This window comes from Brachycentrus maculatus, unplaced genomic scaffold (genome assembly GCF_059751285.1).
Source record: "Brachycentrus maculatus isolate JH-2025_06_01 unplaced genomic scaffold, ASM5975128v1 h1tg000012l, whole genome shotgun sequence".
In the NCBI taxonomy this organism is placed as follows: Eukaryota; Metazoa; Arthropoda; class Insecta; order Trichoptera; family Brachycentridae; genus Brachycentrus; species Brachycentrus maculatus.
The window spans coordinates 126,407-150,555 of NW_028280766.1; the positions used below are offsets into that span (position 1 = coordinate 126,407).

The 24,149-nt window shown below is 31.3% G+C and overlaps 1 protein-coding gene across 1 annotated transcript; it reads right to left on the reverse strand.

Moving 5' to 3' along the window:
* Positions 1 to 9,521: 9,521 nt before the first annotated feature.
* On the reverse strand, positions 9,522 to 23,294 carry LOC148313397 (lysosomal cholesterol signaling protein-like). Its single transcript, XM_088262777.1, has 15 exons — positions 23,106 to 23,294; positions 22,614 to 22,703; positions 19,531 to 19,820; positions 18,423 to 18,727; positions 17,342 to 17,463; positions 17,099 to 17,264; positions 16,342 to 16,569; positions 15,557 to 15,709; positions 15,293 to 15,467; positions 14,393 to 14,587; positions 14,157 to 14,298; positions 13,176 to 13,371; positions 12,348 to 12,523; positions 11,947 to 12,072; positions 9,522 to 10,296 (listed from the first exon to the last, which is right to left on the reverse strand). The coding sequence occupies exons 2-15, from the start codon at positions 22,694 to 22,696 to the stop codon at positions 10,104 to 10,106; spliced, it is 2,550 nt and encodes an 849-aa protein (XP_088118903.1). The 5' UTR covers positions 22,697 to 22,703; positions 23,106 to 23,294; the 3' UTR covers positions 9,522 to 10,103.
* Positions 23,295 to 24,149: the final 855 nt, after the last annotated feature.

Consider the following 24,149-nt stretch of genomic DNA (forward strand, 5'->3'; position numbering starts at 1 on the left):
CGAAACAATAAAAACAAGCTTTTCAGCCGATTTATTGTTGTATTTAATCGTTATAAGATATTCCATTCAGAGATTATTGGGCTATTAGATTAGACTTTAATTACAATATCGACTTAGTTCGTTTGTTAATCGGAAAATTGTAGTAGAATACGTTTATATGCATGATTCTTTTTTTCTAAATAAAAATAAGTTAGTTTTTAGACATTTAGACCTTCCTTATACCATGGACGGAATAAGAGTGAATAAATGACGTATTGACTGTAAATTTTTGAGTGTGTCCAAATACTTGTTCACATATTAATAAAAGAGTTTCTGCTCAGTAAAAAGCTTCTTTTCATCTCACCAATAGATGTTTCTAGTGAAGTTCTAGTGATTCAAGGACAACGTTTCGAAATCGGTTCATATATATTTATATATAAATAGAACTTGCTAGAATTTGAGTAGTGTGGTTGTCAATAATGGGTAGAATTGGTGAATGTTACACGTGTGTAAAGTAATCACTTAAATCAGCCTATGACGGTCATCAGCCCCGTAAATGCTCAGACTTCCATATTCTTCGTTATCTTTGATGAGATGTCAAAAATAATACGTATTAACTGTGTACAATGTACCTATGATAGTTTTTTTGTAAATGATACTTTGTGGCACATTTTATAAACATAAAATAAAAACATCAAACAAACATTGTTTTTAACCACTTTTATATTTGAAACTTTTCCCAGCCGGTCTCGACAAGCACCTTATCATCTTCAGGGTTGTATGTACATATCCATCCCTCAAGATGACAAGGTGATTGTCGAAACCCGTTGGAAAAATGTACCAAAAATAAAAGTGATTAAAAAAGCTTGAGTTTTATTTTGTAAAAAGAGATAGCATTCACTATACTTCTGTTTTGTAAAAAAATGATACTGCAAATTTTAACTACCTGAAAACAAGTTTAGAAAATTTGTTTAAAAATACAAAGAAGATATAGATATAAAATTCCAGTAGAAAGTTTAAGCATTAACTTCCCTATTTATAACATCCAAAACTACAGTAAGGTATCAGTATCTAAGGTTATGATTATTTAAAATTTTAATAATCGTGTACAGAGTACATCATCTTCTCATTTTATAAAAGTGAATACTTTCCGAATGATTGGTAATAAACCAGTTAAATTAATTTAATATTCATTGTTTTTTTTTCAATTTTATATAAGCATTTTAAAAAATCCTGTTACAAATACAGGTAGCATTAACTTCATAATGTATTTGAGTAAGTTCAAATACTCTTAGAAAAGTTTCATATCTTGAAAACAAACTACACGCCCAATAAATTGGAATAATTCTGTAACATTTGGCGTTTTGCCTATATTGACGCTATAATATTCTAGCACTAGAACAATAAAATCATAATTTCAAATAACATCATTGTCTACTCTTCGTTTTATGGATTTGTAGTTACGCTCTTTATTGTTATTTTATTATGACATGTCGCTCACTCCTTCCAAGAACGTCATAAATCAAAAATCGTTAATTTTTAGTTGTGCATGTTTTCGGAATGCCCAGAAAATGTTCTATATCCCAGCAAAAGAGGCATATTTTTAACTCAATATTTACCAGCTGCAGGGCAGAAAATGTTGATTTCGCATTTTGAAGAAAAGGTATTTTTTAAATTTTTTAAAAATATTTTAAATATTTTTTAAATGGATAAAACATCTTCAGGTTTTACCTAAAAAGATCTGTTGCAAAGTAAAAACTTCAAAAAGTGGCTTGATATTTATTTTCAATACATTGTGTTATATTTTTAAACTTTAAAAACGTTCCGGTGAAGAATCATGTTTTTTTTATTTATGACGTTCTTGAAAGGAGTGAGCGGTGTGTAATATAATCAAATACTTTACCATAATATAGCGTAGAAATAAAAGTTTGACTGCATTGTAATTGCGGGTGAAAAGTACACATTAACGCCATCTATAAACACGCAGAGAAACACTACAAATTTTCCGAAATAAAAACATTTTTATTAACCAAAGGAAAAAAACAAAAACAAAAAATTACTGAAATTAAAGAAACGTTTTCCTTTCCAGTAGATCTGAACATCTAATTTTGTATATATGACGGCATTCAATTGATGTAATATAAACTTGTTACAGACTGCTTGAAATCATTTTGTTCTACCAGTTTTAAAAAATACATCAACATCAATATTTGTTGAATAAAAAATAAATTGATGCCTTATTATCTTGATATTAAACGATGCAAGCCTAGGAGATCCATCCTAGCTAGGTATTATGCCTTGGGTATCAAATAAATTATTATAAGTTTACACATCTTTTTAATCATATGTGTGTGTGTATACATGCATAAATAATGTTGTTTCTTGGAATGGGTAAGCTTATTGAAGTGATATACAAAATTGTAAGTGTATAAAGCTGTGTTTGTACGTGTTTGCCATATATATCTTCTCCTTGGAGTAGACCTTGTGGCCTGTTTTAAGAGGGATTATCCTCCTGCGATGTCGATTACCAGCTGTCATTCCATCTACCTTGGAGTTGGGCGTGCAATGCAATGTGGGGCAGTCTGGTTGGTTTCATTCTCCTCACATACCTTGTCTTCTCCGTTGCCTTCCCCAGCTAATGACATCTGCGATCTCGCATATTACTCTTACCCTTGTGTTCCTTATTCTATCTCGTAAACTCTTGCCAGATATGCTCCTTAGACTCTTCATTTCTGACACTCCTCAACCCCCCAGTTTAGAAAGTGAGCGTTGCGAAATTTTGCCATTGAGTCTGTTGCATCTTCTCTTTCAGAATAAGAAGCTTCATAGATTTGAATGAATGATTGCCTAGGCCAGTCCTTACCTATGAATGCGTCATGCTTAAAACATAATCTTATTGCACTGACATCAGGCTTGTATGTGTGATAGTGATCAGGGCTGTGATATTGACTAGGATCTGATTAGAGCAAATTCTAGTGTCATGTTATGGGTAAAAAACAAACTAATGTATAACATACACAGTAAAAATTCTCTTCTCGAATAACTTTTAAGAAACATCTGAGACATTACTATTTATCATTAGAATCCTAGCTGTCCATCAATCCTCCTCCCTTAGATTTTTCCTCTACCTCCTTCCCTATACTCCCTTTTTTTGCCTTCCTTATTATTATCAATTTGTAATATATGTTTTTTTAAATGTTCAAGTACTATCTACCCCTTGATTGCAAACAGCTATATATGGTATTAAACGTTTTTGACCAATATCACTAGTCTGTTTTTGGTTGATTGGAAGATATTGCTTTTTAGCAATAAGCCCACCAATGTGCGTATTTCATTTCTGGGCATGAAATTTTAATAAATAAATAAAAATTATGCCTATTTACACTGCAATCTTCTTCCACAAAATGGTATAATATGGGTGGTAAAAAATAAAATAGTAAAATTAATGCAACAAATATATATTTTATTGAAATAAATAAATCACATAATATCAACAACTTTCACAGGGTCACAGTTGTTTGTTCTTGTCTTATAAATATACAATATATAAGGTAACTCTTAAGCCGCGGTCACAATGTGAGCACTGAGCGATGGAACGACAGGCGAAGAACAAAATAATGAGCACTGTCAACACTGAACCATCTTTTTTGTAATTACCAAATTCGCTCATATCACGACTGGGGCTATAAAAACGATTACAAATAAAGCTAAATCAAAAATAAACTTCTTTTTATTGGACTTAATTTAAACTCAAATCACATCCCCAGTTTTACATTAAATATAAATAAAAAAATATTTCTAGACAATTGAATTTGAAACTTCTCTAAGAAACATTTTTTTACTTGTCTTTGTGTAAATTTAAGGGTGGGATTTTTATTACTATACCACTTGAACTAGTTGTTTTATATGAAATTAGTTTCAACACGAAAAATGTTTATTTTTCAATTTACCGGACACTTGGTAGACAATAATTAAATATGGGGACAAAAATAGGAATACAAAATAATCTTTGGTTGATATTAATACTTTCTCAGATCTATGATTCAATTATATAAATTTATAATAACCGGTGTATGTTGTTAAACTACAATTGTGAATTAAAATTAACAAAGCTCATTAACAGCAAAAACATTCAATAAACATACATGCACACAATATTATTATTTAAAATATTCAAATATGTATTTATGTTCAAATCCAATGGAGTCAGATCAGTAAAAAAATGTAAAAAAGATTTATATTGGTAGTATTTGAAAAAACATTTAAGTATAAAAATATTAACTCCTTGATGTCTTTCATATATGTATTTCATTCAACTCAGATATAAGATAAATTATTTATTTATTTAGTTAATGACAACATTTGGACTTGGTTGAAATGTTCATGTACAAATGTAACATTCGCCATTCGCTGATAAAAAAACACGGTATCTATAAAGGTTACGCCATATTACTTTAACAGGACAATGCGTCCATTAAAAGGTAAACAAAATGGGCGATAAAACTGACGAAAATTGTCTACACTTTTTTTTCAAAATAAGCTATAATTGTTACATTTCATAAATATTAACTGAATTGCCATCTTGTAAAGAATTGTTTCTGTTAAATCCACCTTTATCCATTGGACTTGTAAGCATAATCATATAATTCAGTTGTACATAATAACTGATGCCACCCACAACATTGGCTACAATTTTAATAAATGGATGAGAGAATATCATCTCTGTCACCATTTTAGAAATAAAGTTATCCCTCAGTGTTTGCGTTTGTTTTGTTTCTAGAAATGGTCACAAATAGCAAAATACAGAATATTGGACTATTCTCATCTAACAAGTCACCTTTTATAAACACAGACCACATGAATATTGGAAATATTTAAATAGAAAATAGCATTACTAAAGTAAACGATAAAACTGAAAAATCCTAAATACCGATGTAACATTATCGTACAAGTTTGCATAATATTTCCAAAGCAGACAGATTACTTTGTTCATTTATCAATATGCAATATTTATATGTTTTTTTATATACACATAAACAGATGTATGGTTTTTCAATAATTTTATATACTCAATGGAAAAATAATTTTACTTAATAGCAATGACAAATATAGTTCAAGAAAAAAAAACATAAAAAAGATAATAGAGAAACAATATGTAACTCGGAAAGAGATATTTCAATGAAGCTACATTTTGCCTGGTTTTAGAGAATATAATGTCATGTTAAAAATAAAATGGCCAATTTTCATAACCCTATTTTAAGAAAAAAAAATATATATTTAAATTTAAAACACAAATATAGATCTAACTGATTTTAACTTGTATGTACCGTGTTTTCTGTACATCATTTTTTAAAGTATTGTAAATATGTATAAACAATAATAAAATAAAAATCTTTAGTGCATCTGTTACACAGATAACATGTGCGTGATTATATATTATTATTATTGTACATTAGCAAACAGCAAAATACATAAATTGAAATTACTTATTCTTTATTCAAATTTAAAAAGGTATGTAAAGCTATTTATTAGTATAAATGCATTGAATCCCCGTAAATATGCGCAAGAATTTTATTTTCCCTTATTTATTGTGCTCAAGACATTCAAAGATTTTATACACAATTTATAAACGATGAATTAGAAACATTTGAAAATAGTATATAGGTGATCATTTTTATTTCATTTTTAATAACTACCTCTAAATATATTTTGCATAGAATAAATATATTTGGTTATATGTTTATACTTAACATAAAACAATTTACTGCGCATAATAATATGGAATACGTACAATATTATTTTTGTAAATAAATACTATTTTTGGCCTTGTATTCATGTAACATCTTAAATCCGTAGTTAACTAACAATGAGAGTAAATATATTTTCTCGCAAGGATATATCAAAAGCACTAATTTATAATATATGCCTTATTTTATCGATAGTATTTTTATTGATATTTTAATTATTAAACACACTGTGAATAGTTTACAACCTATTCACAGCTTTTTGAAGAAATTGTCATACATATGCGCATATTTTATATGCATACTAATGTTTCACAAAAGTAAGTATCTGAAAATAGTTGATAAGATAGTGTCTATAAAAAGGAATAATATATTTTTCAATCGTAAGGAATTTTAAAGCCATCTGCACTAAATTCATAGTCTTAGGCAATATTAATATTTTCATACAGGGTGGCACAAAATTAATCACCCTAACGGAAGATGTAAAAATTTTTGCAAATGGCATCGTACGTCAATCATATTTGACATTTGTGAACTAGACAGCTGCAATATACAAACAAATTGATAAAACGGGCACAAATGTCAATCAACACTGGCGGCAGCCACTTGACGGACACCAAAATGTTTCACTTAACAAAAATAATTGTAAAAGTCCATATAAAGATTTCCATCACTATTTTTTTTTAATTTAGTAAAAAAGTAATTCAAAAACAAAATTGGATGATAATTTTACGCCACTCTAAATTTGTTTATATACTGCAGCTGCTTAGTTCACAAATTTTAAATATGATTGACATAAGCATTTTCAAAAATTATAACATCTTCTGAGAGGGTGATTAATTTTGTGCTACCCTGTATATGAGTGTATCACAATTAATTAATCTATAAGCACATTTTTACATAATGCATATTTTTATAAATTAATAGAGGGTATATGGATGGATCATGCACTGTAGATGCCCGAATTACGATCACAGAAGCACAAATTTTTTAGTAAGTATTTTATTTGCAAACCCCGATGATAAAGAATTAAATGAACTCACTGAAAGAAATTTTCAGGGTATGATGTGTCTGTAGTTTACACTCCCCCCCTTATCCCTGACATATATACGTACTGTATATTTGATTATATACTGGCATATATAATATTTGAATAAATAGTCTACATATAATTTATCCCATTTGAGAAATTAAATTTTTACTAAATTCAATTACAATTTTTTAAGTATATGAAACGGACCTTCATGAATTATGTCCTGTCATAGATATTCCTCCCTTACAGCAGTTCTGCTTGCATACATTAAAAATCACACATAAGAACTAATGTCCAGTATTTTAACAGTTTGTAAATAATATTGCAGTAATGTGACATGTAACATTAAATTGATTACGAAATACATATCGCTCTTTCCTTTCGAGAACGTCATAAATCAAAAATTGTCAATTTTCAGTTGTGCATGTTTTTGGAATGCCCAGAAAATGTTCTATATCCCAGCAAAAGCGGCATATTCTTAACTTAATATTTACGCGCTACAGGGCAGAAAGCGTTGTTTTTGCATTTTGAAGAAAAGGTATTGTTTAATTATTTTTTTTAAATATACTAAATATTTTAGAATGGAGAAAAAACCTTTAGGTTTTACCTCAAAAGATCTGTTGCACAGTAAAAAGTTAAATAAGTGGCTTGATATTTATTTTTAATACATTGCATTATATTTTTAAACTTTAAAAACGTTCTGAAAAATGAAGTTTTATGATTAATGACGTTCTTGAAAGGAGTGAGCGATATATTACATACAATCAGAAGCAAATGCACAAATTACATTTACTTGAATAACTATATTAAAATAAGCTTTATAAATGTGAATATTACATACACCGTAATACTCTCTTTATATAAAAAGTGGCCCATCTGAAAACATCAAATTTGAGCACTTTTCAACAACAACACAAACTTTAAAAAAACACAATCATTCTTAAAGTATTAAAATACTTATTCTTAAAAATTTTATATTTCAAGGTTATGATTTATAAAAAAGTATTTAAAAAAATCAGTGAGGTAGACAAATTTTGAAAAAACGGATACACTGGTAATTTAAAATAAAATTTAGCAGCATATTTTGCATTCATGGTGTGATAAAATTATTTTTATTTATGAAGTTTTTTCATGCTTAAAACTAATTAAACAATTCCTTAAAAAATAAGCTGTTTCCAATATTTATTTCACAACATTTAAATAATACTGTAGTACATAAAAAATACAAAAATAAGACGCTCTAATAAAAATAAATATATGCTCTACACTGACTGGTAGTTTGCCAATAAAAAATCTCAATGAATTAATTTGAACGAATGAAAATTTGTGCTAAAATTTATTGAAATAGCTTAAGGCAGAAATAGCTAAAATTGCAATAGTAAAATGGACAAATTTTAGTATTGGCATTTAACGTGTTAAATGTTTTCAATCACAAAACATTAATTTATGCTTACTTTACACTAATTTGAGCCTTGATAAGAAATATGTACAAAGTGTAAATATGTTCTGCGATATTTGTCACAATTCCACCAAACAAATCACATAATCCATTAGTAAATGGGTGAGTCCGCTGCTCACGGTCATAGTTGCTAGGAAAGCAACCTTAAGTGACCGATAATTAAAATTTAGTACATGGCTTGTGACAATGCTCAAAATATTTTTTAGTGTAACGATACACAAACGGTAGCAGAACAGTAGCCCAACAGCTACAACAATTTGAAACATCAAACTAAGAATATTGGTCTACTTATAGGAATTAAAACTATATTTCGACAGCCGAGAAAAAATAAAAAACTTAAGCTAAGGATAAATATATTAATAAATCACAATTGCGGTAACATCCAAATTAAAATTACACAAAACATACGTAAAAACTTTTATCACAATCATATAGGACCATTTGATTACAAAGATGATTTCATAAAAAATAACATACAATTAGCTTTAATAAAATTCTAAAATCCTTTTATATAAATTCTAAAACAGTGATTTTAAACTAACCGCTTTTACAGGTTATAAAATAAAAAATCACAAAGTTTGTGTTGATTACTTCTAACACCTTCAGATATACAGATTTGTATCTAGAAAAACTAAAGGTTTTAAACAAAACTGGTATCAAATTGAAATGTGCCAGAGTTGTAGCAAAAATATGTGCATTAACTAGGCTAAAATAATAATTATAAAGATAATAATCATTGGTAGATAAAGATAATTACACATTCGCAGACATTTTTTATACAGGAGTCACTTGTAAAGACATATATTTAAAAAAAATTAAACAACTTACATAGTGGAGCATATTTATTTGATAAAGGAACCCAAATAACTTCCCATCATATCATTGAAATAAATTATAACCACATTTCCTATACAAAACTAATGTTTGGCTGGTGGCTGTAGCTGTCAATTCCCAAATGAGAGATATGAATTCGACCGCTTCAATAGTGATAACTGTTTACGTGTTAAATCAATGAAATAAAAACATAAGAATGTACTTTTGGTTTACCTAACATTGTCACTGGCACAGACAAATTTGATAAATATTTGATAACGATTCGGTGGCAATTTTATGAAAGTTCAATCAAAGCGCCGTTAATTACTTAATAATAAGTAATCATAGTTTTTTTTTATTTGCTTGCTAATAAGACGAGTTTATTTCGAGAATAAAAGGTGTCATATTTTAATAAACGAAAAATTAAAACAAATATCTGAAACCTACTGACGGTGTTATAATTTATATTTGCAAATAATGAGAATAAAACTACAGGATATATTTGAAATTGACGTTAAAAGTGAACATGTTTGAAATCGAGCATTGTATGTTTTTTAACCACCCTACCTTCGGGTTATTCTCAGGCATATTTTTTATAAACAAGCAACAAAATCCCAACGTTTGTTGTTAAAAAAATATTATCAGGTATGAAACCTGACAAAAATTTGTCAGTGTATCCGGTACGCATGAAATATTTTTGGAACAGAAATATTTTCTCGTGCGTGTAGGCATTATGGGTTAGCGCGGCGTGGTGTAGAAAAACCGCGCGTATCACGAATGTTCGTATGTGTAGGGCAGTTAAGTGCGTATTATATATTGTAGTGCCTAAGCGCAGCTTGAATAAAAAACACAAAATCCCGCGTAATACAGCACATGTTTTTCTAAATTAAAATACATAACAAATGAAGAAAAAAATCACAGCATGAGAACTGTTCTCTAATTATAAAATGTGGACATTTTAAAATTGATATTTTTTGGCATAAAAAAGATGCCTATCGTCTTTTGAGCAGGTAAATTAAATAAATTAAACTCACCTGATACTTAAATTCACAAGCTAAAGAAAATCTTTTAAAAGTTAAACAAAAGTATACAGAAGCGGAGAATCGTGGAAGTGATGCGCGTTATTAATGTGCGCAATCAGCCTTCCTTCCAGTAAGTGGCGTCCGTACGTAACCGCCTCTGCAGAATCTTTAGCCAGGCCTATACTGCATATCCAGTGCACCAAGCAAGAACCTCGGAACACTCCCCGGTAGGTCTTCATGCGCCATCTGAATAAATTTAATTTCATTAATTGATTCGGCAGTTACTTTGTGGTAAAATCATTCCATTTTAAATTTTAAGTTTTATTTGGTAAATATGTACACACTATTTCTTAAAATCTATAAAAAATTATCAAACCTTTAAAACTAAATTTAAAAAACATATAAGACTCACCCCTACCTAGACTCCATACCAAGGAATATTTTTTATTATTTTTAATTTACATTGTTTTAATTTACTTTGTTTATAAAATTTTTTTTTAAAACGAACTCCCTCTCTAAACACAAGTATCTAATTTATTAGAGAGGTAGAAATGTTATTTTTTAAATGTTTAACTATTTTATATTGTTTAAATATGTACAAATTTTGTGAAAAAAAATTTTCAATAAAAAAAAAATCTATTGTAACACATGTTTCGATGCACTCCACATCATTAACATTACATTACGGTGTTTGAAGATAATGCATTGAAACACGTGTCACAATAGATTTTAAGAAAAAGTAGTAATTACCAAGTAAAACTAAATTGAAAATAAATTAATTTATATCACCATTATTTAAACCCTGACTTGATTATTAAATATATGAAGCCAAGGTGCTCAGTTATGCACTCTGAATCTACAAGTGGAATATATTTCATGGAATACAGATGAGGACATCGAAGATGTCATTAAATGGGGAAGGCAACAAAGAAGACAATCCTATGCACATGTGAGGAGAATGGAACCATCCGACTCACTGGATTTCACAGCCAATCCTAACGTAGACAACTTCCGAGCAGACCACCTAAGGGATGGATTGCCAGCTGGGAATCGACATCACAGGAGGCTAATCATTCTTAAAATAGGCCATAAAGCCTACACCAAGAAGAAAAAGAAAAAGAAGATGAGATTGAAGGATCTGAGGGTGCAGGGCAATACTACCATAAAATAATGAAAAGGGAGGAATAAAAATAGGAACCATGAATAAAAAAGAAAAAAAATAATAGAAGCTATTCGACTGTCCAAATTTAAAACACAGTAAGGGACATTTTTTTTGTAGGTCTTTTTTGCATTTTTGGACTAAGTAAAATGTCCTTTACTGTGTTTTAAATTTGGACAGCCGTATTGTTGCATACCATACTTATAAAAGTCACTGGAAATTTATAAAGAGCAAGTAAAGTATAGTATCGTCCGCCTTCTTTTGTACAAACAACGAAAACTTTTGTGCAACAAAATTATAAAGTTGTACTTTATAATTTTGTTGCATTGACAAGTAAATTTGTCAGTGCAGGAAATTGTCACCCACTAGTGCAGGTTATTCAATAAAAAAAGGGTTAATATTTGACTCGGGTAAAGCAGGACTGAAGAGTCGGAATACAACTTACCTGAGCAGTGCTCAGGCTCGTCAAATTCAATATAAATTCTTTGCATGAGTCAAGTTCGGGCGAGTCAGGGAACTGGTTAAAAACACGGATAAGTCCATAAGAAAAAAAAACAAACATACAAATGCAACATTTAAACTGAAAGGTTAAAAGAAAAGTAACCATGTCCTTTATTTTCATCTGGGATTGTGGTAGGTTACTTGAAAGTTTTGCCAGAAGATAAAGTGAAAAGGCAATATTTGAAGAAGAAAATATTAGTAATGTTAATATGTAATAAAGTGCAATTTGATGATACCTTGTGTCTTTGGCAATGGCGTCTTTGCATTTTTCTAAATGATGAGTGATGAACTGTTCACAAACATGCTTAGTTTCGAATGACAATTGATCCACGGGTGTTAATGTCAACACATCGGCTCCGTACCTAAACAAAAATTATCATTCAACAAACATCGTGAAAATGTGAAAGGCAACGAGAATTGCGATAATAATTTTGATCAGCCCCAAAGGTATTGAAGCAATACGCGGATTCTCCATTCTCGGCTGTTGAAAATAAATAAGAGAAAACTGCGTAACAATTTATATAGAGATTCAAAAGTGATTTTAAATCTTCCGCCTCATGTTGCAATGAATATCGGTAAAAAAAAGTTTTATAAATGCTGCATTGCATGGAAACAAATAACAACAAAAAATATTTACCATATGCGTCTCCAAAATTTGGTCAAAGGCACAATAAGTTCTTGCGGATCTATACCGAAAGTTGCCCAAAGGATTAAGCTTTGCCCGTAGTTTAGTATAATATCCAAAAATCGGAGCTCTACATATATTCCAGACATTTCATCCAGCAATAAACTCCAAGTAGTGTATCCTAGACCCTGAAAATTTATACAGAATGATAAAATTGAGATTAAAACAAAGTATTAACATTATTAAAATACTACATTTATGTATTTAATTCAAACTGAAACTAAAGAAGGGGGTAAACAAAGTTTCATCAATGTAATTATCAGTAAAGCTATTTTACACATGCATGAATTAATAATAAAATAAAAAAAGTTTTCAAAAGTTAGTTTTGATATGGCTGTTAACCCATTGCACCACTAATAAAGATGACGTAATTTGTTCATACCACACACTATTTAATTTTGACACTTTTTTTTTATTATAATAACATTAAGATTCAATTAAAACAAACTAAACACACAAAATAAAAATGGTAAAACATAAAAGCATAATTTTACTGTCGTTTGTAAGTTAGATCATTATGGCTGATCCCAAGGTAGTTTTGGAAGAGTGTGTTCAGTTCAGAATTGTGAAAGTTACTGACATTCAGTTTTGATGTAAAAAAATCAATTCAAGGACAATCGCCAGCTTAATGAGTCAGTGACAAATTGACCTTGGCTGGCAATTTGCCGGCTTTGCGTTGCAATGGGTTAAAGCTGGTGATCCTAATATAGATAGTGGGGAATCAATCGGATGCACCATTAGATGATGATAAGAGAGACATTGAAGTAAAAGAAAAATTACCAGGAACATAGAAGCGGTGTAGGCCACAATGATAACAGTGTGTCTCATCAGTTGCCCGCCGCGGCCTTCCGACTGCTCTGGGGGCGTGAGGCCGAGGGCCCCCGCATCCCTCTCCACCCCCTCCAGGTAGGGGCAGGGCTGCGCAGAACCAGGAGCACATGATGCGTTGATACTACCAGGGGGGCAATTGCAGTCGCTGAAAATAAAACAAATGGGAATTGTGTCTAAACCGTGACATCAATTTTAGTATTGCTTTCCTCGAGAGATGATAACATTCTTAGCATCATACTGCCACTGTTGTAGCAACTCTGTGCGAGCAAGCTGCTAGACTATGAATTGAAATGGTATTATTAAAAGTATCAACGCTAGGAAAACAGTAGAAAAAAATTTAACAGAGTCTAGCCATAAAACATAAAAAGGTAATATTATTTATTGATTCGGCATTAACTTTGTGGAATGACATGTTAATTTTTTATTTTTATAATTAAACACTTGTATAACCACTTAATGAGATTTATTGTATTACACATGACTAGTTTTGAAAACTGACAGATGTTTTCATCTACATGATTAATTTTTCACCTGTCTCAAAACTAGTCGTGTGTAATGAAATATAACTCATTTAGTGGTTATACAAGTGTTAAATTATAAAAAATACTTAAATAGGTAATAGTAAAAAATAACTCATTTTTAACTAATTTGCCAGAGTTTATGGGGTTTTTTTACTTTTCCAGTGTAAGTATCAAATGAAATTAGTCAGCTCTGACCGGTTCATAAGGAAATATCTTACTAAACCTCACCATGTTTGTGTGATGAGAAAAATCACAAAAGTGTTATGAAGAAAATATATGTATTTGAATGAAATATAAACCTTGTATTTTTTAATAAATGAATAAAAGTCAGACATCTAACTTTAAAAAAACTTCAGTGCTGTTCATTTAAAAATATATTTTATTATGTGCTCGAAAATTGTGTCATTACCTTTGCACGGGTGAAACCAAATCTTCAATGTCGACAGTTCTAGACGTTCCTGGAGTAGGAAGACCAGCATTTTCACAATTAGCATTTCCTCCACAGCAGCTAGTTTTTGTAGGTGTTCCGGTTATAGTGCCGTATGTAGCAGCTGCAGATGAAAGCGCATTAAAGAGATTTAAAAAAAAAAACAAAAATTAAAATGTAATAAATATGTATGAAGGAATGAAAAAAAATGTACAAACCATTGCCATTATTCATGGACCCCGCGATGTTAGGAGTTTTAGAGACCTCTTCAATATTCTCAATTAAACTTGTAGTCTCATTTTCACAAGGGTTGATCAACTCTTCTTCGCGCCCTGACACATCAGCAGAAAGTGACATGTATCTTGCGTTGCGTTTCCAATAACGAACATAAAGGACAAGGCTGATAATGGATACTGCAATAAAATATATACTTTCATTAATTGATTTGGCAGTCACTTTGTGGTAATATGTTCTTCTTCTTCTTCTGACCCTTATCGGCACCCAATGGTGCATAGGGCGCTGCATCGTATAGAAGCAGTGTTATTTTGATCGTTAAATACACAAAGGAAAGGTGATCAGCCTTCCGCTTCAGGTACCAGTCCAGGGTCATATTAAATAAGCATTAGACTGAAAAATCGCTAATATTTATTTTGACCCTCTTGGGAATCGAACCCGGGACCTCCAGCATGGTAGCCTAGCGTGCTGACCATTACACTACGGAGGCGGTATGTATCCATTTTTAATTTAAGTTTTACTTGGTAAATACCATTTTCTTAAAATCTATGTTCCCGCTGATAAAAAAAATATATATCTCCTACCCCAGTTTCAATGTCCCAAGGACACAACTCTAAAATTTAGACTGAGGAATACATTAAAATACGTGTCACAATAGATTTTAAGAAATAGTTTTAAAAAATGTTTATATACTTTGTCTTACAAACGTAAAAAAGACATGGTGATAATCTATTACTTAGTAATTCTATACATATAAAATATTTTTAAAGTAATACTTGTAAAAATTATGTCACATTTATTTTATTGTTATAATAATGTCAATAAAGTATGTATACTATAAATATTGGCGTTAAAACTTAATGCTTTGTTATTATTTTACATACCTGATAGACACAAAGCTAACCAAAATACCGCAACTGCATTCATTGCACTCCCTTCGTTCAAATCGCCGGAAGATCTTTTGACAATAATCATAACCGCAATGATTATTAGTGGCAGGCCCCATCCCGCAATGCACAGCAATGGAAAAATTTTAACAACAAAACACGGTCCACGACACTAGAGAAAAAGAAATTAAACATACAAATTAGGATTTAAGTAAAAAATTTACAAAGAAAGATTCAATCTCGTATTTTTACAATACTTACTTGTAAAAACACAAGAACTAATGCCAAAATAGCAGTCCATGCGCGGCTTGCCATAATTCCAAAATATTTCACAGCTTCAAAGGATATTTTTGCTAAAGGGAGCGCATTTTTGGGAGTCAAACCACCCCAAATTATTCCAATCGACATTATCAGCTAGAAGAACGAAATATATACAAACATTATTCATACTAAACAATAAAATAGAAGTAACAAAAATATAATATGCTGATGGTATTCATGAGTGGTCTTTTGGTTCCTACGCAGACTCAATAATTATTCTAGTAATATTGGACAGTCAAAAGGAAATCCTTTTCTGTTAAAGGTGTGTGAAATAAAGAAACATGATACACATGTATGTACTTTGTGTGTATACGTATTTGCTAGATATATTATACCATATAATAAATAATAATATAATAAAAACCCTTATCCGCACCCCAATGGTGCATAGGGCACTGCGTCATATTAACGCAGTGTTATCTTGATCGTTTACACATGAAGGAAAGGTGATCAGCCCTCCGCTTCAGGTACCAGTACAGGGTAATATTGAATAAATATGACAGTGAAAAAATCACTAATATTTATTTTACCCCCCTTGGGAATCGAACCCGGGACCTCCAGAACAGTAGCCGAGCGTGCTGACCATTACACTACGGAGGCGGGCATCTATACCATATACCGGGATCTTAACTATAAGTCATCAGAATTAAAGAAACCCAGTATGTATTTTTTTTTTATAATTTGCATATATGCTACATGATAATATTTTATTCCGAATTCCTAACCTGAGTAACAGCCAAACAAAACGTGATTCGATGAGGCATTCGATTATACTTTTTAGTTATGATGAAGAAGATTATCATCCACAGTGATGCAACAGTTGCGACAATGGATACATCAAAACCAAAAGCCGAAAGTTGTGGAGCATAATCTTTGGTAATGGTGACCATATGCGCTGATATAAACATCAGGGGAGCTGATATAAATGTACACGCGACCATGCATGAGGCAATCTGAAATAAAAACAGGGTTTTTTAAGTAAAATTGTAAATATAAAGTTAAATACTTTATTATATATGTATGTACTATTATTTCTAAATGAGATAGCACTGCATTAGTAAAATTTCATATAGTAACAAATATGCATATCTAAGTTGACAGATGTGGAAAGATGAATTCTGATGGACCAATATAAACGGCAAAATTGAGAGATTCGGATTTTTTTTATAATTGTGGATTCATAAAATTCTAATAACCACTGCAGTAATATTACACAGTATCAGAATGCAAATATTAAAGTTGCTATTTCAAGAGATATAATCAAAGCAATTTTCGCTCATATTTCCATGCATAATTTTTGCCGATATAACATTCTGACATCAATGTTATATCGGTTATATGTTATATATATATATATATATATATATTAGGAAAAATTTCGTCTTTTACCTAAAGAGTCAATATAGATATGGAATCATAAGAAAATCTGCGAAAAATTCCATTTGAAATATAGAAATAATAAAAGATATTTGTTTGTATTACCAGATCAACATCTAAGGAGTACTGTGAAGCAAAGACAAAGACAGCCGGAGCGGAAGGGAAGGTTCCATAAAGAAAGCCATACGTGGCCAGTTCCTGCGTGTCTGTTGTATTTACTCCAGGACGCAATAGACTTACAGTCTCGCGCATTATTATAGGTAAAACCATTCTGAAAGGAATATTCCAATTAATACAAAATTTGCGATTTCCTTATAGGAAAAGTAGAGATCTCTCGGGATAACTTACAATTTAACAATGATGAGAACAACTGGTAATAAAAGGGCCGGTCCTCTTAATCGGTGAACTTTTCCCACCATACGAAGCCCAAGCAAAAATAGTGCAGTCCCAGAAAAGGCAGAACCTAACACCTAAAAAATCAGATTGATACACATGTCAGAAGAAGAAAAATAATTGGATGAAATTATTGATTAGAGATGTGAATAATGGCTAAATGTTACTTTTTCTATTACCCGTTGGGACAGAATTCATTATTTTATCTCGGTCCAAGTTTCTTTCTAGCTTAACACACTGTTTACAGTGTGTACATATTTGTGCATTTAAGAAACCTTATGTTCTAGTGGTGTGCATAATTTTGTGTATTTCTGTGACCTTCGACTTCACAAAAAACAAGTACTTAGGGTCTAATATCTTATCATATTTGTTTTGTTGTGTAGCAGATAGGTGCAAAAATATTATTGATTAATTTCTGACATCATTCTTTCAATGCAATCTAAAAATGCCTGCATCAAATTACATTTCATTGACAAACTTCACCGTAGCCAATGTGTCAAGTTTTTTATGTCAAACATATTAGTAATTAAAAATTAACTACGGAACTAAATTTGTTCAATGATTGGTGTTATCATCTTTTAACGATTGAACCCAAAAATTAAATTTAGTTACGACTTAATTTAAAGAAGTCATTTAATTGTGCTTTTCAATTTGATCACCGATGTTTATTACTGAAACAGTTTAATTCATACTTTTTTTTGCAAATTGTGTGAATCTGACAACATTGCTACATTTTAGCTATCAAAATTTGTCTCATTCTAAATAATTAAACGATTTTTGGATATACATATATAAAAAAATCATGTATTGGTTTTTCCAAATAACCAGTTGGGAATAAAATGAGTAAAAATCAGTCAGGATAAAGTCAAAAAATAATATTAAGTCAAGGATTAAGTCAAAAAATACTTTTATTTCATATATGATCTTTATTTCTACTGCTTCAAAATGGCATTTAGAAGGCGAAACCATTGCTTCGAAAATTAATAAAATACATGGAAAAAAATAAATGCCATCTCGATCAGTGAAAACGAAATACCTTTAATATTCCTGACAGAAACTCGGGCAATGTATGTTTGAAGATTGCATTTCCAACTATCCCAAGCGTGGTCATGAAGACAATAGGGTTTGTGGCTATTCCTTTCAAAACTTTGCAAGCCATTTTGATGTTAGAATGTGGAGGCTTTGGCGTTAGATCCGATTGGGTTGCGGCATTAATTTCTCTCTCTTTTCCAATTTCCATCATTATGAAAGCGATTGGATTCAATATAGCGAGGGAAATAGGGGCCATTAGGTAAAGATAAGCTGCATACTCCGGATGTGTTTGTTGATAAACAGCGACGACTGGGGATAAAAAAAATCAATACTGATAAGTGAATTTATTAGCCAATAAGTTAAGCAAACAGAAACTAATTTGTAGATGTACAAATAAAAGGTGCTTAACGTAGGCTAATTATGCACTTTTTTAATAAAAAAATTTCCATGCATAGTATGAATTTTATCATAATACATCAAATAAAAAGTATGATAAACTCATAAAATCGTTCTTAAAAAAGAAGGCAGTAACTGCTACAGAATTAAAAAAAAAAAATAATGAAAATAAGAGTAAAATCATAGTTACAGTAGAATGTAATGTAAGAATAGCATATTGCAACATCAATCAACTGCAATGTGGTCAAAATTAGCAAAAAATGTACAAAACATCACAAAAAGATTATTGACTGGATTTGATAATTGTGTACATTTAGTTAAGACACAGGTATTTTAAAAAGACTAATAAATATTTGTCCGCCTCCACGGCATATCCGTTCCCAGGAGGTCCCAGGTTTGATTTCCATGGGGGGGTCAAAAAAATAAAAGCATTTTTTCACTCTAATATTTATTCAATATTACCCCGGACTGGTATCTGAAGCGGAGGGCTGATCACCTTTCATTCATTAGTCAACGATCAATATAACACTGCGTTTATATGATGCAGTGCCCTATGCACCATTTGGTGCGGATAAGGGTTAGAAGAATCAAATTAATACCTTTTATTAATTAACAAAATCAAATATTGGTGACTAAATATCACTTAATAAATAATATTTTTTAAAATTACATATATCTTATGAGTATTATATAATTACGAGTATTTATTTACTTACCTATAGGATATCCAATTGCAAAATCATTACTTTGTGTGCAGAATATTGCCAAGAGACCTGCCCTTCCCAAGTTCATAGGTCTAGCTACAATAAGGCATACAATGATAACTATGAAAAACACAATGGCTTTGGCAACTAGCATCGCTAGCAGGAACCACCAGTTGACAATTCCAAAATTGAGTTCAGCCAGAGACAAGAAAATCAGCGACGGCAATGCGAAGTTGCCGACAAATGTACCGAGGCCTTTGGCTTCGGTTTGTGAGATGACATTGAATCGGCCTGCAATATATCTGGAAATAAATAAGAGATAATTATTAGTTTTTTTAAATTTAATAATTTCAATGTATTTATTTATTGATTTGGCGTTTTATTTGTAGAACTCCATTTTATTTTTATTTTTTATGTTTTTTTGTTAATAAAATGCAACTTAGTAGACTCAAAACATCTGTGTTTGATTTAAAATGAAAACATAAATTTCAATGTATCTTTATATGGGGTCAAGGAATAAGTTCGAAGCGATTTGTTTTCTGTTTGGCAAAGTATTTTTATGTATTCAATCTTTTGAAATAGATAAAGATATATAAATTAAGATAAATAAAGTATTTTGTAGAGCAAGAAGAGCTCTTGCTCTTTATGCTCTACAAAACTGTGCTAATCATTTTCCGAAAAATTGGGAGCCTCAGTGCCGCATGAGCTAACCGAGACAAACAAACAGAGTCGCCTTCAAATTGCTTCATCTTGCCTACCACCGAGCAAAACATGGACACCAGGAACATTTTTTATACCGAATTGTCAAGGGAGATGAGAAATGGTGCCTATATGTCAATGCGGAACAGTAAAGAGTGGATGTATCCAAGAGATACGCCAAAAGGTGAGGCCCCATTAGTGCTATGTACTGCGTTGCGTCGTCGCAAAAATATACAGGGTGGCCCATTTAGATTGGTCAATGTGGGCAAGTCTGAAAATATAGCACATACGAAGATCTGTTATCAGGAACCATGTCATCGATTTTAATCACAAGAAAAACTACATTCATGGATTTAAAAAAAACTACTACTCAGTTCGGAAATCAAATCTGGACCTTTTGAAAAATAAAACTTATATCATTTCTATTTGGATATTGATTGTTGTCTGTCTGTCTGAAACTGTTTAAAATTCTGTTATATTTATTCAATCTATTGATTATATCCACAGAATATGTACCGTAGAACGGGGCTACTTGAATTTTGATGTGTTACTTGAGTCCAGTACAAAACAATTATTTAAATCTGTATTTGGTCTGCAATAACGAACATTTCGTAACAATAAGTGTCGCCTGTCAGGGAAACAATGAATCATGTCGATACATTAATTATTGTAGACCAAATACAGATCTAATTTTTTTTTGTACTGGGCTCAAATAACACATCAAAGTTCAAGTAGCCCCGTTCTACAGTACTGCAGATGTACTCCATACTGAGTTATATAATTACTAAAGATTTAGTAACCAAATATTTTCGAATGTTTTATGTACATAAAATATTGATTACAAATCCAACAGAGTTAACATACATAATTCACTATCAGAGTGTTAGTAAGTATTGAATGAATAAACAGACAAATGTGTTACAAAAGCAAGTTTTCAGAACTACTATTTGTGTTTATCATACAAGAATCAGCAATATGATGTACATATCTAAAATAATACATTAAAATTTTTAAAAATATATATTCAAATTGCTAATCAAGTCAACATGATTATATAAAAAATAGACCCGATAGACTCTTAAACCACTTTCGTCACTTAAACCAGACTATGACGGTCGTAGGCCTGTAACTCCTTGGTGCGAAGTAGACTCGATGATTTGGGGGGCACATGAGCTTAAGTACTCTTTTATGGTAGAGAAAGTCCAAAAGAAGTTTCTGAGGTATCTCTACATGAGAGAGTACGGCTATTATCCTTGGCTCTACCCAACCGAGTTTCTCCAGGGTATGCTTGGCTAAAATAGTTTAGAGACTAGAAGGAATGTGTATTTGATTATGCATTTTTATCGATTGTTGCGCGGTATGATTGATAATCCTAAAATTATCCAGAGCATTGGTCTGTATGTTCCCGATAGTTACCTAAGACAGCGTCGGAATAGATAGTTTCACATTCCTATACACAGGACCAACCTGCCGATGGTTATGCCTGTAGGAAGAGCTACCGCTATGTTGAACAATATCTCATTGGATATTGATCTGTTCTATGTGTCTGAAGGAGTTTTCCTAAGCGGGACTCTTCTACACCTTTAGCAATAGTATTCTTGCATATTTTCGATTTTAATGATTACGCTTTAAATTTTAAGTTTGTAATGTGTATGTTAATTGTAAATAAATTGAATTGAATTAAAGGCTTAGACTTCCATATTCTTCTTTATCTATGTTGAGATGTCAAAAAATATTATGAAAAATAACTTGATTGGAGATAATCCAGATTTGTGAACAAGTATTTGGATACATTCAAAATGTTGTTAATAAATATCAATTTGGAACACTTATTATGGGATTAAAGACGGAGATCCATGAAAAATATTTAGGGATACCCATGTTATGCAGTCTGATGGACAAGTTATGAATTCAGGGTTAGTTGACTTAGACACTATCACCACAAGTCATTTCCATTAAATGACAGGAGTGCAAGAAAAGGGAAAACTGATTAGTAATAATAATTAGTCCAAAAGACGCGCCGAATGGATTGGCCACATGCTAAGACAAGAGGGGTTCCTGGACCAAATAAAAAAGGAGACGATCGAGGGAATAAACGTCAGAGAACGCCCACGCCACGAATACCTAAGCAACTTATACGAAGACATGGGCTGCTCGACGTATGAGGAGCTGAAGAGGACTTCCGAAAATAGGCGAGAATGGCGAAAGAGATGTCATCTATTGCTACAGACCAATCCGCAGGATTGAGACCAGAGAGAGAGATTTTATAGATATTCTATTGCATAATTAAGTATAAGAAAACATTTTTGGAGTTCATTTCTATGTCTCTTTGAAACTTCTTATTGGAGAGTTTTAAGAATTTTGTAAAAATTTATTACAACACGGTTTAAACTTACCCGCATATGATAACTGTAAAGCATTCTAGTAAAGCTGGATACAAGTTGTCGGTTGTATCATCAGATGAAACTGGAACTTCCATCTTGAAACTAAAAACCACGCAGCAAATGAGCACAGAAGTAATCTGATATAAATTTAGTAGAGTTAGAATAAAAGACTATATTTCATGACTTGCATCGCAGATACATACTTTTAATGTCCGGCAATATTGATGGCGAAAATACAAACTATCTTAAATAACACCATATGAAGTCAACAGGAGAAGAATGAAACTCTTTTTACACAGTATTAATTTGCGAAATCTAGGATGTAAACCATATAAAGCTTAAAATAATGTTTAATAACAAAGCACAAAATGTTTCGTTTAATGACGCATAGTCACAAATGGATTTGAATTTCCGATTAAATAAACATTACTTGATATGATTTACATTCATAAAAAAAAAAACAATTTTAAGAGTAAATAATAAATTCTGTAATACTTTAATTACCAGAAATATAGAACGCACTACTAAGAATACAGTTCACTTTAATTTTATTCAATTTTTAGTAACTGACATCGCCAAATTACTGATAAAACGTCAACATATCGAAAAGATGACTGACAAAAGATCGCAATCAAAATTGATCATGAAACGGAGAAACTGTGACCGTGTGACGTATGGCTACCCAAGGATAGTGATGTCAGTGACGATAATGACAACCTTTTTGAATTCATAGTCTGCAAAAGAACGATGAAATATCAAATCTAATGATAAATTAACCGAATGATTTCATGATCGAATAGTCAATATCGAAATATTATTCGAATAAAAATACTTTTTGAATAAGAATATGCCTTCCACCGAAAAACATGAAACTACCGCCGGGTCACATAGTCAAGCAAAAAAGAAAACTTACCTATTCCTTCAAAAACTTCTTCCGAGCTTTTTTTAATGTTTTTTTTTTAGAAGTTTCTAGCGACGATCAAACAGTATGTTTGTTTTCGATTTCTAGTTTTAGCCATCAAGTGAATAATTTGAATAAATTGATCGAAGAATATCGAAGATCATGGTTTTTCAAAGAGATGAATGTAGATTTGAGTGTGAAATATTGGTTTATGGGGAGATTTTGGAACTGGTAGATAATTTCGTTTATTTGGGTAGTATGTTTTCTAGGGATGGAAAGATTGATAAAGACATAGAAAGGAGATAGAATGCTGGGAACAGAGTGAATGATGCACTGAAATCAGTTTTAGCAAATAAAAATCTATCAGCGAAATCTAAACTGGCAGTACACAACGGAGTTCTGGTTCCAACCCTTATGTAAGGGTTGGAACCAGAAGGGTTGGAATAAGAAAATAATGTAAGACTGAGATAAGCATTATTGATAAAATTAAGGAAGGTGTGTTGAAATGGTTTGGACATGTGGAACGTATGAGTGAAGAAAGAACGGTTAAACAAATTTATGAGGTGAATGTAGTTGGGAAAAGAAGCAGAGGAAGACCGAGGAAAACCTGGCACAATCAGGTATGTCAAATACTTGAAAGCGGCCGG